The following is a 14,510-nucleotide window of genomic DNA, read 5'->3' on the forward strand; positions in this document are numbered from 1 at the left end:
AGTCATAATAACATTCCTTTCTCAGAGAATCAAGGACATCTTGCCCTGCACCTGGAGGGCTGTGACTGGGAGGCATCTCCAGTTGGGACGGTGCTTTGATTGGACCATGTGATATACATGTGGGTGCTTTTGGATGGGGAAAATCTGGAAGCTTTCAGATTTGGGTTTTCTCAGATGTGCCAATATGACATCTCTAATAAAATGGAACTTTGAGGAACTTCAAGCCTCGGAGTCTTCTTTCATTTGGAGTGTTACTTGGAACCCTGACATTAACCCGAATCTTCTTTAAAATTCAACCAGCTCCCTGGACTCCGGGGTGCTGTCCGGGGTCCTGAGTCCTGAACGTCGACCCGAAACCGGGAGGCATGAAGACTGAGGGAAGATGATAAGATGTGTGATCGGAGAACTTTCACTTGATTGCTCAATCTCGAAGTTATATTGCAAATAGTCTGTCCACGCCTATTGGCTTATATGGGCTTCCTTGTAATTGTTGTTTATGGTGGTTTGAAATGGCAAAAGTGCTTCTCTTTTTCAACATCTTGTACAGTTGAAAGTAGTTGAATAAATAATATATTAACAAAGGAAAGATACAGAATTGATGTATGTTCAAGAGGAGATGTTAGAATTAAATTTACTAACATCATACCAAACACTGAACTTTTAGTTAAAACCCATCAAGCTGAGGAATCCCATTGAATCATCCTTAAGTATGTAATTTTCCTTTGCAAACTGCTTAATTTAAATGTTTCTTTCTCATATCAAGCAAATGTTAAAAGTTGACAAAAAATATTCCTTAAAAATCCATTTACTTTTTCAATTGTTTTACTTTTGTTGAATGATTTTTTTAAAAAATTGATTACCGGTACATTGTTATAACTATTATGTACTTACATAAAATCCTAATTTGTATATATAATTTGATACATTACAATTTATATAACTAAATAAAAAACGTTTAAAGTTATCCAGCAAACACAGTTATAAAGTTAATGTTTAACTTTTAAATTAAACATCCTATTTAGTTTTTCTTTTCCTTCATTGCATAAAAAAGTAAGTATGTATAAAATTCAATAGTAAAGTAACAAGTAAGAAACATGTTGGAGATTAGCTTAGTAAACTGACATGAAGTTCTTGGAAAAAATATTTTAGATGCTGTAATGTGTCTATAGCTATAAAGATCAGAATAGTACAAACCATAATAGTCCCTCTGACATTCTATGGAAATGAAAGCTGGACTTTGAAGAAGCAAGATAGGAAGAGTATTGGTGCCTTTGAACTTTGAAGTTGGAGAAGACTCCTGAGAATACATGTAGACATCCAGGAAAATAAACAAATGGATCATCAAAAACAATCAACCCACAGTTTCTCACTCAAGGCACAAATAACCAGCCTTAAATTATCCTACTTTGGACACATTATGTCAGGAGACCTAACTCTCCGGAAAAGGTACTAATGAGAAAGGAAGAAAGAAAGAGAAAAAGAAGATGTCTAGCAGCAACTTGGTGGATTCAGTTATCCTGGCAATAATGGACTCTTGGAAGATCTTAAGGACCAAATTAGAGACGTATCAACATGGAGAAAATGTATGAATGTAAGATTTGGCATAGACTTGATAGCTGTCATCATATAAAGCATAGATATCAGGGGTGAAATCCAGCAGGTTCTAACAGGTTCTGGAGAACTGGTAGCAGAAATTTTGAGCAGTTCAGAGAACCGGCAAATGCCACCTCTGGCTGGCCCCAGAGTGGGGTGGGAATGGGGATTTTGCAGTATCCTTCCCCCAGGAGTGGAGTGGGAATGGGGATTTTGCAGTATCCTTCCCCTGAAGTGGGGTGGAAATGGAGATTTTGCAGTACTTTTTCCCTGCCATGCCCACCAAGCCACACCACGCCCACCAAGCCACGCCCATAGAACCGGTAATAAAAAAATGGATTTCACCACTGATAGATATAGATACTGTAAAATACATAAACAGATATATAGCATGTCTATGATATTCAAATTTCATTGAGGTAATTAGGAAAAGGCTCTTTAGGGTGGCAATAATAAAAAAAAAAATTCAGGAAACCCTGAACTAAGGTAATATGAATGCTCTCCTGGGCAGTGAGTGAAATGATGTATATTTAAATAGGTATCAATTTCACAAGGTTAAACTCATAAAAGTTATGGGTTTAACAGATTAACAGAGTTGAAAGGAACATTATAGGTCATCTAGTCCAACCCCGCTCTCAAGCAGGAGACCTTCCATGTGTAGAGAACACCAGATTAAAAATGTACTTGTGTCCAAAAGCTAAACTCATCTAGAAAAACAGTAATAACAAACCCACCTGCCCCCAACATTGGCATTTCCAGGATGAGAATCTATTATATATTTAAACTGACTTAAGTCTGAAAAATCTGAAAAGTCGACATGACTATCAATGGATACATGAACGGAGGCCCTAATTTTAAAACAGAATGAAGCGTAACATCAAATAGATTGATTTGAGGGGCCATACTTATTTTTGCTACTTCACTGTTTGTGCTGTTGACATGGAAAGTGATTAAATCATGGTGTGATATAAATATAGAAGGCCCACTTAATAGAAAGAATGGAAACTGGCTATTTATAACATAATATATAATCTGTGGTTTGTGACAGTAGCGATTTTGCAGATGTGATGAGTGATGCTTTTGGTCGAACTCCTCCATCTGTGTTGTTTGCTGTTTGAGTCTGCCTGCTAGAACCTTTGGTTTTAAACAATGGCATATGGACAAATGGTCACTACTTGGATTACAGACTAGTGTCTGAGATGTAACCTGATAAGGAAATACATTTTAGTAAAAAGTTAATTAAGAGATATCTACATTCCAGTGTAATAAATTGATTTAACACTTATGGCTTTCTCCTAAGATATTTTGTCCAATTTTACTGGGTAAAAATGAAACATCTGGTTAAAGGTCAATATCTACTTCAGGCATCTACTATTCTGTGTTAAATAGGTAAGAATCCTCCAGATAGCATAGTGTTAGCAGCTAAAATACTAGAGTGGGAAAAGGAAGATTTGGGGTCCTCTCTTAGGCCCTGGAGCCAGCTAAATAGCCTAAGGCCAGCCTAATAAACATCAAGCTCTGTGACAAAAACTGTGGCAATACCAATTTCTTGTTCCATCGTTCATCAATAACTTCCCTGCATGAACTAGGTGCATGCAGTATCAAAGGGCTTCATACCAAGTCAGACAAACAACATCATAGAGAAGGACTCTTCCAACAAACAAACAAACAAACTTGTCGATCAGGCCAAAGTCAATTCTAGTTAAAAAAAATATGTTTCAGACTGGTCAACTACATGCCTCTAGTATACCTAAATATAAGAGATGGAGACCCCCTAATATTCCCCCCTGAAAAAGGTATTTGATGGCCGGTTGTCCACAACTAAGTGGTACTAAAGTGATACTAAATATCAAGACTATCAGCCATTGATAGAATCGTCTTCCATGAATTTACCCAACCTCCTTTTAAAACCATTCGTGTACTGTAAGTGGCAATCACCATGTACGGTGACAATTATTTCCACAAATTAATTATATGCTATGTAAAGAAATACTTTCTTCTGACAGTTCTAAATTTCATTCCAATCGGTTTTTTGGAGGACCTTTGGCCCACTTTGAGATGCAGAGAAAAGTTTTCTGCGTACTTCCTCTATGCTTTGAGTGATTTTCTACATCTTGATCGTATTTCTCAGTCACCATTAAGTTTCAAATGTATTCCATATTTGTCCCTTCTCTCATAAGGAAGGTATTTGAGCCCCCTATGTAGTTTTCCAGCTTCATTATATCCAAATGTAGATGTCTTGCTCGCTCGCTCTCAGAGAGAGAGAGAGAGAGAGAGAGAGAGAGAGAGAGAGAGAGAGAGAGAGAGAGAGAGAGAGAGAGAGAGGGCATTGCAGTGTTAGCTATTTAATTTTTATTGCTGTTCCTAATGATCTCCAGCACAGAATTTGCCTTTTTTTTTGCACATTGAGATGAGCCCAAGAGCTTCTTGATTTGTTACAGACATCTCTGATCTCAGGAGTATATATGTGAAATAGGTATTTTTACTCCAGTGTGCATTACTTTAAACTTGAATTGAATTTACTATTTGACTACTCAACTAAATTCACCCAGTTTAAAGAAACTCTTCTCAAGCACTTCACAATTTTATCTTGTTTTTACCATCAATCTGTATAATTGGGTATCATATACAAACTTGGCCAGTTCACTGCTCACTGCTTAAATTGAGATAATTTATGAATAAATTTAAAAGGACCAACCCAGATTTCTGACAGACTCCACTTCTTCTTTCCTTTTATTGAGAAAACTGACCATTTACAAGCAGGCCATTGGGGGATGTCACAAACTGACCATTTTGAGAAGTAGTCAAAATTTTCAAGTTGGCAGGAAGATATCAACATTAAAGCCTCTTCTCAACATGGTACTTTTCTGTTAATTAAGATTTCTCTTTCATCAGGTTCTGGATTACACTGCTATTTATTTTAACAGATGGTTGTAGACATTTGTAATGTTATTTAAAGAGTATCATTAAAAGATAATGAAATTAGAATAAAAACCAAATATGACATCAATCCTGCATAAAAATACACGACTCCAAAAATTTAAAGTACCATAAAGTGTACTGTTAGGGACAAAAATTAGAATCTTTCAAAGCCTGGAAGAACAGAATGGTTTTGATCTGCCATTAAAAACAGACATGTTCATCAATTTGATTTCATACATCATTGGAATTACTTCACAATATCAATATAGGAGCTAGAATTATACACAGAAATGTCCATATTATATTAACCAAAAATGGAAGATTGGTTGTTCCTTGACAGGGACCCAAGTTTTCAAGTCAGCCTTTGGAACAGAAGCCAAAGCTTCTAAACTGTCTTTAGTGACTGCTCATACAGAAAACCATTCCAGAGAAGAGCCATTTGTCACTTGGCTGAGTTAATGCCCTTGCCATCGTGTGAGTTGTTAGCACCTTGGCCAAAATCCCATATGCTGGCAAGAAATATGAGCAAATGCCTGCCTTTGCTTCAGCAAGACAGAAATCTCTGTTCCTGAACTGGCTGTGAAATTTTTCATGAGAATTGCTGTTCTTTGGAAGGATAGATACTGAAGCTGAAGTTCAAATACTTTGGCCACCAAATGAGAAGAGAAGGCTAATTGGAAAAGACCCTGAGGTTGGTAGAGATTGAGGGCAAAAGGAGAAGTGGATGGCCGAGGATGAGATGGTTAGATAGGGCCATGAATGCAATGAACAAGAATTTCAGCAAACTCCAGGACACAGTGGAAGACAGAGAAGCCTGGAGTGCTATGGTCCATGGGCTCACGAAGAGTTGGGCATGACTTAGCGACTCAATTACAACAATTCAAGTCTCTTTCCCATTTTCCCCCATGCAAACATTCTCCAAGCTTGCTGTCATGAACTTCTAACCCCTTTGACCAACTGTTTCTAGCTTTGCTGCTATTTATGTTCATTTTTCTGACATCCCATCTGAGGCAGATGAAGGAGGCAGAAACATGTCTCCAGTCAAAGGATTCCAGTCTCTTCTGCATCTATTCTGGCAATTTATCAATCCAACTTATTATTAGTTGAAGATGGTAAATGGGGTCAGTCCAAAGGATGGGTCCATTGTTCATTAACAGCAGTTATGTAGGCGATGGTACATAATTATTTACATGAGCCGTGAGAAAGGAATCCTCCTCTAGAGGCTGGAATCACTTGGGTTCTTCCTACTCTTTCCGTTCGTCCTTCCCAATGTAAGCAATTACTAGAGTTTTGTTGGTCAATGAACCTTATCTTAGAGGAATGGAAGTTATGCATGTGCATTGCTGTGCGTGTGTGTTTTCAAAAAACTGCAGTTAACTTAAGGCACAACTTGGCTTTAAAATAAACAGTGGGGACCTTGAAAGGAAAACAAAAAGTGCTGTTAGTCATGGACCGCATCTTATTTGCACATGCTGTCATGTTCATCAGTCATTTGTAGTTTTTTTCCCCTTCACCAATGGGTTTTGATTTTTTTTTTCCAAAATGTAACAGTGGTAGTTTCAGTTCAGAGCAGAAAACCAGCATAGAAGTGTGGGTTTTTAGTTCTTTTTCCTGCTCAATCGAGGAAAAAAATTAAAATTACTGAACCTAATATCTTTAAGAGGCTCTATTTATACAGCAGACTGAACCAGAAGATACTATCATCATGTAGCCAAAGATGTTATTCAAGTCTAATCTGGGTGGGTGGTTTATGATTCAGTCCCAGCAAACTGAGTTAATTCCATAAGCTATGGCCAACTATGGCTATGTTGACTCAGCCACCATGTTGCTGAATTCGCCTCTTGTTCCCTGAGGATGGGGATGGAATGGCAGGGAGAGAAAAGTGTGGCGATCTCATCTTCCAGCTCAGCCATAAACCATAAGTTTCAGAAGAATTTCCAGATTGCATTCTGGAACAATATGCCAAGTTTGACTTAAGATTGTTTCTGTATTAGACAAACAAAGACCATCGGAATCGCAAACAAAAATATCAAGAAAAGTAAACTTTTCAACTTTACTAAGATTAATAGATGCAATTGAGTAAAACAATTAAATAGAATAACCATACAGCCTTCCTTCCTCTCTTTTCAAGATTCCCCAACTTTGAACTTCATGCAGAGACTTTTACACCCATCCCACAGCCTACACTCATTAAGCTTTACCAATTCAAGGTTATGGACTAACTATGAACCTTTTTGCATGAATCCTTTCATGGGGCCACAGGCAACTGCTGGGAGCCTGTTGCTCCACTGAACGGGGGAAGACACAGTATGCAAACCTTTGCAAATGTATACAAGTCTACCTTAATAATCCAAACAATGCAGATTGAAAGTTCTATTCTGCCTCCATGCACCTTTCTTGGGCTGTGTTCACCCAACATACAGACCTATGCATTATTGAACTATATTATGTTGAATCACCCAAGCTGTTTTTTCAACTTTAGCCAACCATGTCATCACCTATTTGTGCCATCATATTTTTCGGTTTTCAGGGCTCCTTAAAGGGTGCATGCACCAAAAAAAAAAAAAAAAGAGGGAGGGGTGGATCTTCAGTTGTAACACCAATCTTGCAATCTTGTAATTTTGACCCACTCACACTGTGGACACTCCTGATTCCTTTAATGCCTACTTAACTAAAATTCTTAGTGGATGTGCAAAGGGAGAACAGCTAGAATTCAGTACATTCCAATGTGTCAAAATAAACAGTATTGCTAAGATACAATTAAACTTAGTCTTACCCCACTCGCAATGGCTATAGCTGGACTAGTGCTGTTGGATGACAAATTCCCACCATTTAATTCCCAGTTAAATATAGATTACTGTTTTCCAAGCCTTTTATGCTCACCCTGAAATATAAAAGATAAGAGCAAATACTTCCAACGGAGTGAGCCTAGTCTGGTCTCTGCTCTCTGAACATCATCCATAACATATCATTCAGACTAGAGTTTGACCCAAAGCATGTAAGAATTAAATGAGCTTGTGCAGGTATTGATCACGGGTCTGGATGGGAGTCAATAAATAATGACTAAATCCCAATGAGAGAGCATGATCACTAGATTCCCAGGAACTAAAGAGCTGCTATGTTGCAGAGGTTAAGACATTGGTCTAGGATCACGGAAACCCAGATTCATGACCATACTTGATCATGAAAACATAGTCAATGACTTTGGATTCAGGTTGTATACCCAGGTTGTTTTTGTGGAGATAAAATAAAGAAAGATCCCCACGTAAGGCATTTTGAGTGCCTAGAAATAAAGTAGAATATAAATAGAATATTACAACTGCTGACAGTAATACTGTCTTTCTAAAAGAGTAGCAACAAGGCTAGGAATATTCCTTTAGTCAATTTTATCACTGGAATTTCGGGTAGCTCAAAATTGTTCAAACAGCTTGAACTGGTCTTTTGTTTGTTCCAACTGTTCTTGAAAAGTCTATTAATTCTTATCTAGAACATTGCAATGTACTTGATGGGGCATTTTCCTTGAAGGTAACCAAGAAACTATAATAAGGCAGTTTGAGATGACTAAATTATTGAGCTGTTATGTTACTCATTAAAGTATTTAAACTCATTAAATGGGCCTGGTGGCTCAGCAGACTGATAGCATTGTGATTAATACCAGCTGTCTGCAATTACTGTAAGTTCGAATCTCACCAGGCTCAAGGTTGACTCAGCCTTCCATCCTTTCTAAAGTAGGTAAATTGAGGACCCAGTTTGTGGGGGCAATAAGCTGACTTTGTATAAATATACAAAAGTATGAAGGCTATTGCTTAACGCATTGTAAGCCACCCTGAGTCTCCGGAGAAGGGCGGCATATAAATCAAATTTAAAAAAAAAAAAGTAGCCCAACTTTTTCTAGGTGTTCACATGAGCCTGAAAAAAGGCTGCTGGTGCTGGCACTACTTTAAGAATTGCCTTAGGCTTAATAAATCAGGTTGTTTTCACAAAGAGCAGAAAGATGCTATTGTTCCAAGTGCTTCTTCCAAATTATTTTCGAAGTGCATACAATACTATAAATATTAGTCTGAAACAGTGCATAGCTATGTTATAAATTTATAAGGACTTCTGGAGTTTCCCAAAATGTTTTTATTTCAATCTTCCTTGGCCAGGGCATCCATGAGATGGGAATTTATAACCCCAGAATTCTATCTTGCATGCAGATTGCTAAATATTCTGGAAGCTTTAGTCCACATATCTGGAGATGAGGAGGTGAAGAGTGGTTGAGGAAGGTTATCCTAATCCCAACCTCACAGGGAAAATGAAAACAGAACACACTAATGAAAAGCAGCATGGAATGGAGGGAGGGGGTAACTTGATTCTCCCACCTGTTGAAAACAATATGTTATATGGAACTACAAGAATTTTTTGATTGCAGACTCCTATTTTTCATTGTCAGGCATTGATGTTTAGGCCCGTAGAAATATATAATTTTGAAATTTAATCTGAAGGCAATTCAAATCAACTTTCTAAATTGAGTCAGAAATCAAATGAAATCCGATGCATCTGGATCACTTTTGAATATTTTGGTTCTTTCTGCACATAAACTAAGCTTCTGAAAATTTGCAGCAAATCAATTCACTCTGACAAAGTGAATTCAGGGTTTGATGCTAATTGTTTTTCCAAATCAATTTGAATTGGGAAATTGAATTGGGCTGATTGATTGAACCAATAATTCAAATGGGATTTTATATTATTTGAACATCCCCACTGATGTTCGAGCCTCAAATTAAATCTGATGATTCGGTCTTTTTGGATCCTATACCATAAAATGGTTCTGTGGGGTTAACCATGTTTACTTTCTATTATTGTTCATTTAGTTTTGTACTGATCGATCTTACTCAGAAATCTATATACATGGATTGCTCTATAAATAAATATCCTGCTGATTTGAAAGAGTTATGGTTTTGGGATTAAAGTTTGTTTTAAAAAGAATTTTCTATTAATTGGAACATAAAAAGATAAATATCCTAATACTATCAATAATTTCTTTCTGCCTCTGGATCTTGGTATTTAGATCCTATTAAAATAATAAAAAAAGGAAATATTAGTTCTTTGAAGCTAGATGAAGAAATATATGCAGGATGGGAGAATCTAGATTTTGCCTACAGCTCAGTCCCAGTTTTAAACATCATGTCTACACAATAGCACTGAATACAAAATGAATTCTTTTCTGAGCAGGAAATGTGGCTTAGCCACTACAGTCTCAATCAAAGATGACAACCTGCCCCCCCCCCCAAAATGGGATTTTTCTTAGCTTTTCTCAAAATGAATAAAGAACCCCATTTTTCAGGCTTTTTCTTGAAGTCTTAAATGACTTATTCAAACAGGCTAAATAATCATCTGTTGTTTGGCATGTATTGCAAAAATGTAGCAATATGAGCATCAGTCTCAAAAATCAGCTCAGCTCTAATGGTTTCAAATTGAATTGAGCTCTTCAAGGTATATAGGCCTTCATCCCATGAGGTGTGCTATTAAGCCACTTTACTGCATAACTTGATCTGTGCTCTGTGTATCACAACACATAGGAACAAAGAAAGAGTTGACTGGCATAATATCACAAGAGAACAGCAAAGCCTATAATAAAACAAGGCTATTGCTACTTGGTGATAGTAGCTGTTGCCAATATAGCAATGCCAACAATGAGGTATTGCTGTGTAAGTACATCTTTGTTCTTGCTATCAGGGTGATGCCACAGATCAAACTGGGCTGGCATGGCAGCCACTGCTTGCCATACCTATGCTCACTTATCAGGACAGAAATTCAGAGAACTGTGTCAAATAATCCTCAACAGATTGGCTTTCAACCAACTGAGGTCTAATTAATACTGTGTTTCAAGACAGAATGGACTTTTACAATAGCATCTTAAACATGTTTCTAAAAATGAGGAAGATTTTGTACCATTCATACTGAAACCACTTTTATAGGCATAGATCTGAATGTGATCCAGGTGTTCAGATCAACTGAATTATCCATTCTAAGGGTAAAAAAGAAAACCTTTTTAGACATTTAAAAATTAAATCAGAACATTAAATCTAAATAAGTCAACAGCCAAATCTTTAAGTAAAAGTGTAGATCTGGGGGAAAAGACAGTTCCTGGATAAAAAGAAGATCATGAATTTATCTGCATTGCATTTCGGAAAGTCTGAACAAATGGCTGGATTATAATGGACTCTGGGAAGGAATCGCTGCAAAGATTGTAGTAGTGAACCTGAAATATAAAATGTTTGCATCCTAATGACTTATCTTTAGCAGTTATATGAAAGATTTGCATAGGTACTGTTGAAACAAGCAAAAGGGAAATGAGCAGATAAATAACATTTAAGAAGCTGACCAGCTCAAATAAATGAACTGTTATGGAAAAGCTGAATCATACTGACTCTGATTGCAATTGACAAGAAAAGCCACAGCCAATTTGCAAAAACATCGGGGGATTATAAGGCAAGCGGTGCCCAATCACATAAAAGTAAGCATCTACAAATTTCATATTGTTCCGTTAAAGAAGCACTATTTGTGATGATGTCCCACCAAGTGCAAATACTGAAAAATAAGCTCAGTGAAGTGTTCGTAGTTGAAACAGATAATTCTGAAAGTGATTTTCTTACCTCTCTGAATAGAAACAATATTGTGATTGCAAGGAATGATCCGAGTCGCGTCCCGTAGCACTGGATCATGGCGAAGAGAAGGGCGAGCGTTCAGCTTAATCCAAAAAGGTAAACTTCAAAAGTGATCCCTTCAGCCTGCTTTGCTTTGTGAGCGTTTTCAGACCTCTTCTTTTCGCAGCAAAAAAAGAAATGTATATCACTATCGTATCGCACAGACTTTCCCCCACTTGGAATATTTCCTGGTTCTTATAAAGGTAACAGATAACAAAGTTGCTCCAACAACCTGCAGGCGTCTAAGCATTAGGCTTCCTTTGGCTTCTTCTCTGTTGAAAGAATGAAGAGGGGAGGGAGAGGCTGGGGAGAGTTTACTGTAAACTTTAGAAGCACATTTATTTTTTGTTGTTTTCTCTTCTTGGCCAATGAGGAGTGAGAAGAGCATCAGGCAGCACTTGGAGGTTTTGCTGGGGTGGCTTCTGACTTTTGTCACCCAAGTGGCTCTCTCTGAAAAACAGTTGCTTAAAAGGTAGAAGAGTAAGGGAACAAGGACAGGAGAGAGAGAGAGAGAATCCACCCGCCTCTTTCTGCAAGAATTTGACAGACCAAGGCTGGTCCTGGCCTCTTGCCAAGGCACAGGCAGCTGAGCAATGTTCTTTAACTCTGTCCCTGAGGTGGCTAGACAGGGACTTGAAATATGTCGGTAAAGGAAACCAAGAGGAAATTATGGGCCTTTTTTTTTTTTTTTGCATCCTCTTGGGTTGAGGGAGTAGCAGGGGTGTCCAAATTTGGCAACTTTAAGACTTGTAGGTTTCAACTCCTAGAATTCCCCAGTCAGTCATTCTGGGAGTTGAAGTCCACAAGTCTTAAGGCTGGACACTTGGAATAGAACATAGGACTACATTCTATTGACTTGTGTGTGTTATGATCAGATCAGTAAAGCAAGGGTTTGTTTTTTTCTCCCCTCTCCCATACCCTGACAATATTTGCATATTTACACCCCACTGATTCTGTAAAGCAACAAACAAGGATTTCGGATCATAATAGTTCACACAACCTGAGCTGAATACTACAATATGTATGGAGGACTCTATCAACAAAGAGGGCCATGTCCGTACATATTGTAGCATTGAACTCAGGTTGTGTTAATCAATATGATCCCAAATCCTTTGTAGACAGAGAGACAAGAGTCATGAAGTGTAAGACTTAGGCCTCATCCAGTAATAGCACCTAGCAAAGTTTGGCTGATTGTAAAAACTAAGTTAATTTAGCCCTAGTTAGAACTTGGAGGGCAGACAACTTGAAATTAGAGACCTAATTAGAGATTAGGTCAAACAATATGCCAGAAAATAAAGCCAAACTCTTCTATAACATTAACAAGGAAACTGCACAGATGAATTAACCAGGAACTGACCTTGACTTGAGAATATAGTAATTTTTACAGCATTTCATTTAGACACAATTGTATACTGTCCCTTAACGCATAGCCCTAGGTTGGCAGAATCTGGGACAAGTAACAGGAGCTCACCCGTTACGTGGCACTAGGGATTCGAACTGCTGAACTGCTGACCTTTCGATCAACAAGCTCAGCATCTTAGCCACTGAGCTTCTGCCAACCTAGCAGTTTGAAAGCACGTAAAAAATGCAAGTAGAAAAATAGGGACCACCTTTGGTGGAAGGTTACAGCGTTCCATGCACCTTTGGCGTTTAGTCATGCCAGCCACATGACCATGGAGACATCTTCAGACAGTGCTGGCTCTTTGGCTTTGAAATGGCGATGAGCACCACCCCCTAGAGTTGGGAACGACTAGCGTATATGTGTGAGGGGAACCTTTACCTTTACGTTTAATGCATAGCCCAGCCTCTAAATTCCTTACAGTACTTGGAGGACTAGAAACACTGTTGCAGGGCAAAAGTGAATCACTTGCTAAGGAAACTCAGAGCAATACATCAATTCATTGTTATTATTTGTAAGAAGATTGAATTCAAGAACTCGGAGAACATGATATTAATTTACCTCCATGACATTCCAGAATTCATTGGAAGAAGCTTTAACATTTGCAAATCAAATGTATCTGCATAACAGAATAACAGAGTTGGAAGGACCTTGGAGGACCTAGTCCAACCCCTTGCTCAAGAGGAGACCCTATATATTTCAGACAAATGGTTGTCCAGTCTCTTCTTAAAAGTCTCCAGTGATGGAGTATCAACAACCTCTGAGGGCAAGTCATTCCATTGGTTTATTGTTCTCACTTGGTATAGTGAAATCTGGCCTTAGCTTTAGGCTTAGTGGGATGCAGAAGTGGAGGAATTCCTGCAGAGAATTCAAGACCATTTATTAGCTTCCCGTATAACTGTAGCAATGCTAAAAGTAGTTGTGCTCCAGTATAGGTGTCATAGCTTTAATTTTTTGCTCAAAAAGGTGGCGGAAAAAAATAGGAGCTATTTTAGCACTGATCTTGACTAATCAAGCTGAATTGGTTGAAAATAGAGATTAAGTGGGAAATCAGGAGAAAAAAAATTCATCAAATTTTTCAAAGAAAAAAGGATAGGAACAAAGGAGTCAGCAAAGACATTTCAATGAAATTGGAATGATACTTGAATTTCTAAGATGGAATTTCTTGAATCTGTTCAACTATCCCATCGCTATCAGACTCCCAAGCAAGGCCCTTATGGCTGATGTTTACAGGAGTTGAAATCTAACACATCTGGATAGCAGCATGTTGAGGAACCCTGCTAAGTTTAGTCCTGTTTTTCTCCTTTCCTGCTCGATAATGTACAACCCACTGTGCCTCTACAACAATTAATTTTTTGAAATAGAATGACAGCTTTAAAATATTGAGTGGATGGATTTTCCCTCTGCCAGCTATGTAGGTAGCGTTGCTTACATTTGAAAGATGCAGATTAGCCTGGGGATTCAGCAGTAAGATCACAATTGTACAATATGTGATGTTTCGTACAACTGCAGGTTTGGTGAACTAAGATGCTGTTGGGCTAAAACTGCTATCACCTCTATCTGATGGCCATACCTGTGTTCAGAATCTGAATATTTACAGGACCTCCTCTTGTATTTAGTTACCTGTATTTTTCCTGACTCACAATTTAATCCTAAAAATACCTACTTTAAGTAATTCTCACTGAACTCAGTAGTGTTTTGTGTATCCAGTAATAACTGGAACTGTTTAATTCCTTAGTAGCAAGAATGGAGATCATCCAATCCACAGGCCAAACCTGAAGAACTAGACTATACTACCCAGTCTGTGGGATTTCAGACCAGCCCTTTTCCTCCATCTCTACTCACTTCTCAGCCATGAAGTACTGCTTTCAAGAGAATTGCAGTGCCCTGAAGTAGGACTTCCCCAT

At 38.0% G+C, this 14,510-nt stretch overlaps 1 protein-coding gene across 2 annotated transcripts in view; it reads right to left on the minus strand.

Annotated features, from left to right (window-relative positions):
• The window catches only part of GLP2R (glucagon like peptide 2 receptor), a 36,263-nt gene extending 24,601 nt beyond the window's left edge, over nt 1–11,662 (minus strand). For both annotated transcript variants that reach the window (XM_070934589.1, XM_070934588.1), the window contains exon 1: nt 11,154–11,662. In XM_070934589.1, the coding sequence (XP_070790690.1) occupies nt 11,154–11,222 (69 nt within the window). In that variant the 5' untranslated portion in view covers nt 11,223–11,662. The remainder of the gene's footprint in view (nt 1–11,153) is intronic.
• Between the last annotated feature and the right edge of the window lie 2,848 nt (nt 11,663–14,510).

This window comes from Pituophis catenifer, unplaced genomic scaffold, assembly GCF_029215685.1.
Source record: "Pituophis catenifer annectens isolate HBS135680 unplaced genomic scaffold, rPitCat1.0.hap2 SCAF_2, whole genome shotgun sequence".
Classification (NCBI taxonomy): domain Eukaryota; kingdom Metazoa; phylum Chordata; class Lepidosauria; order Squamata; family Colubridae; genus Pituophis; species Pituophis catenifer.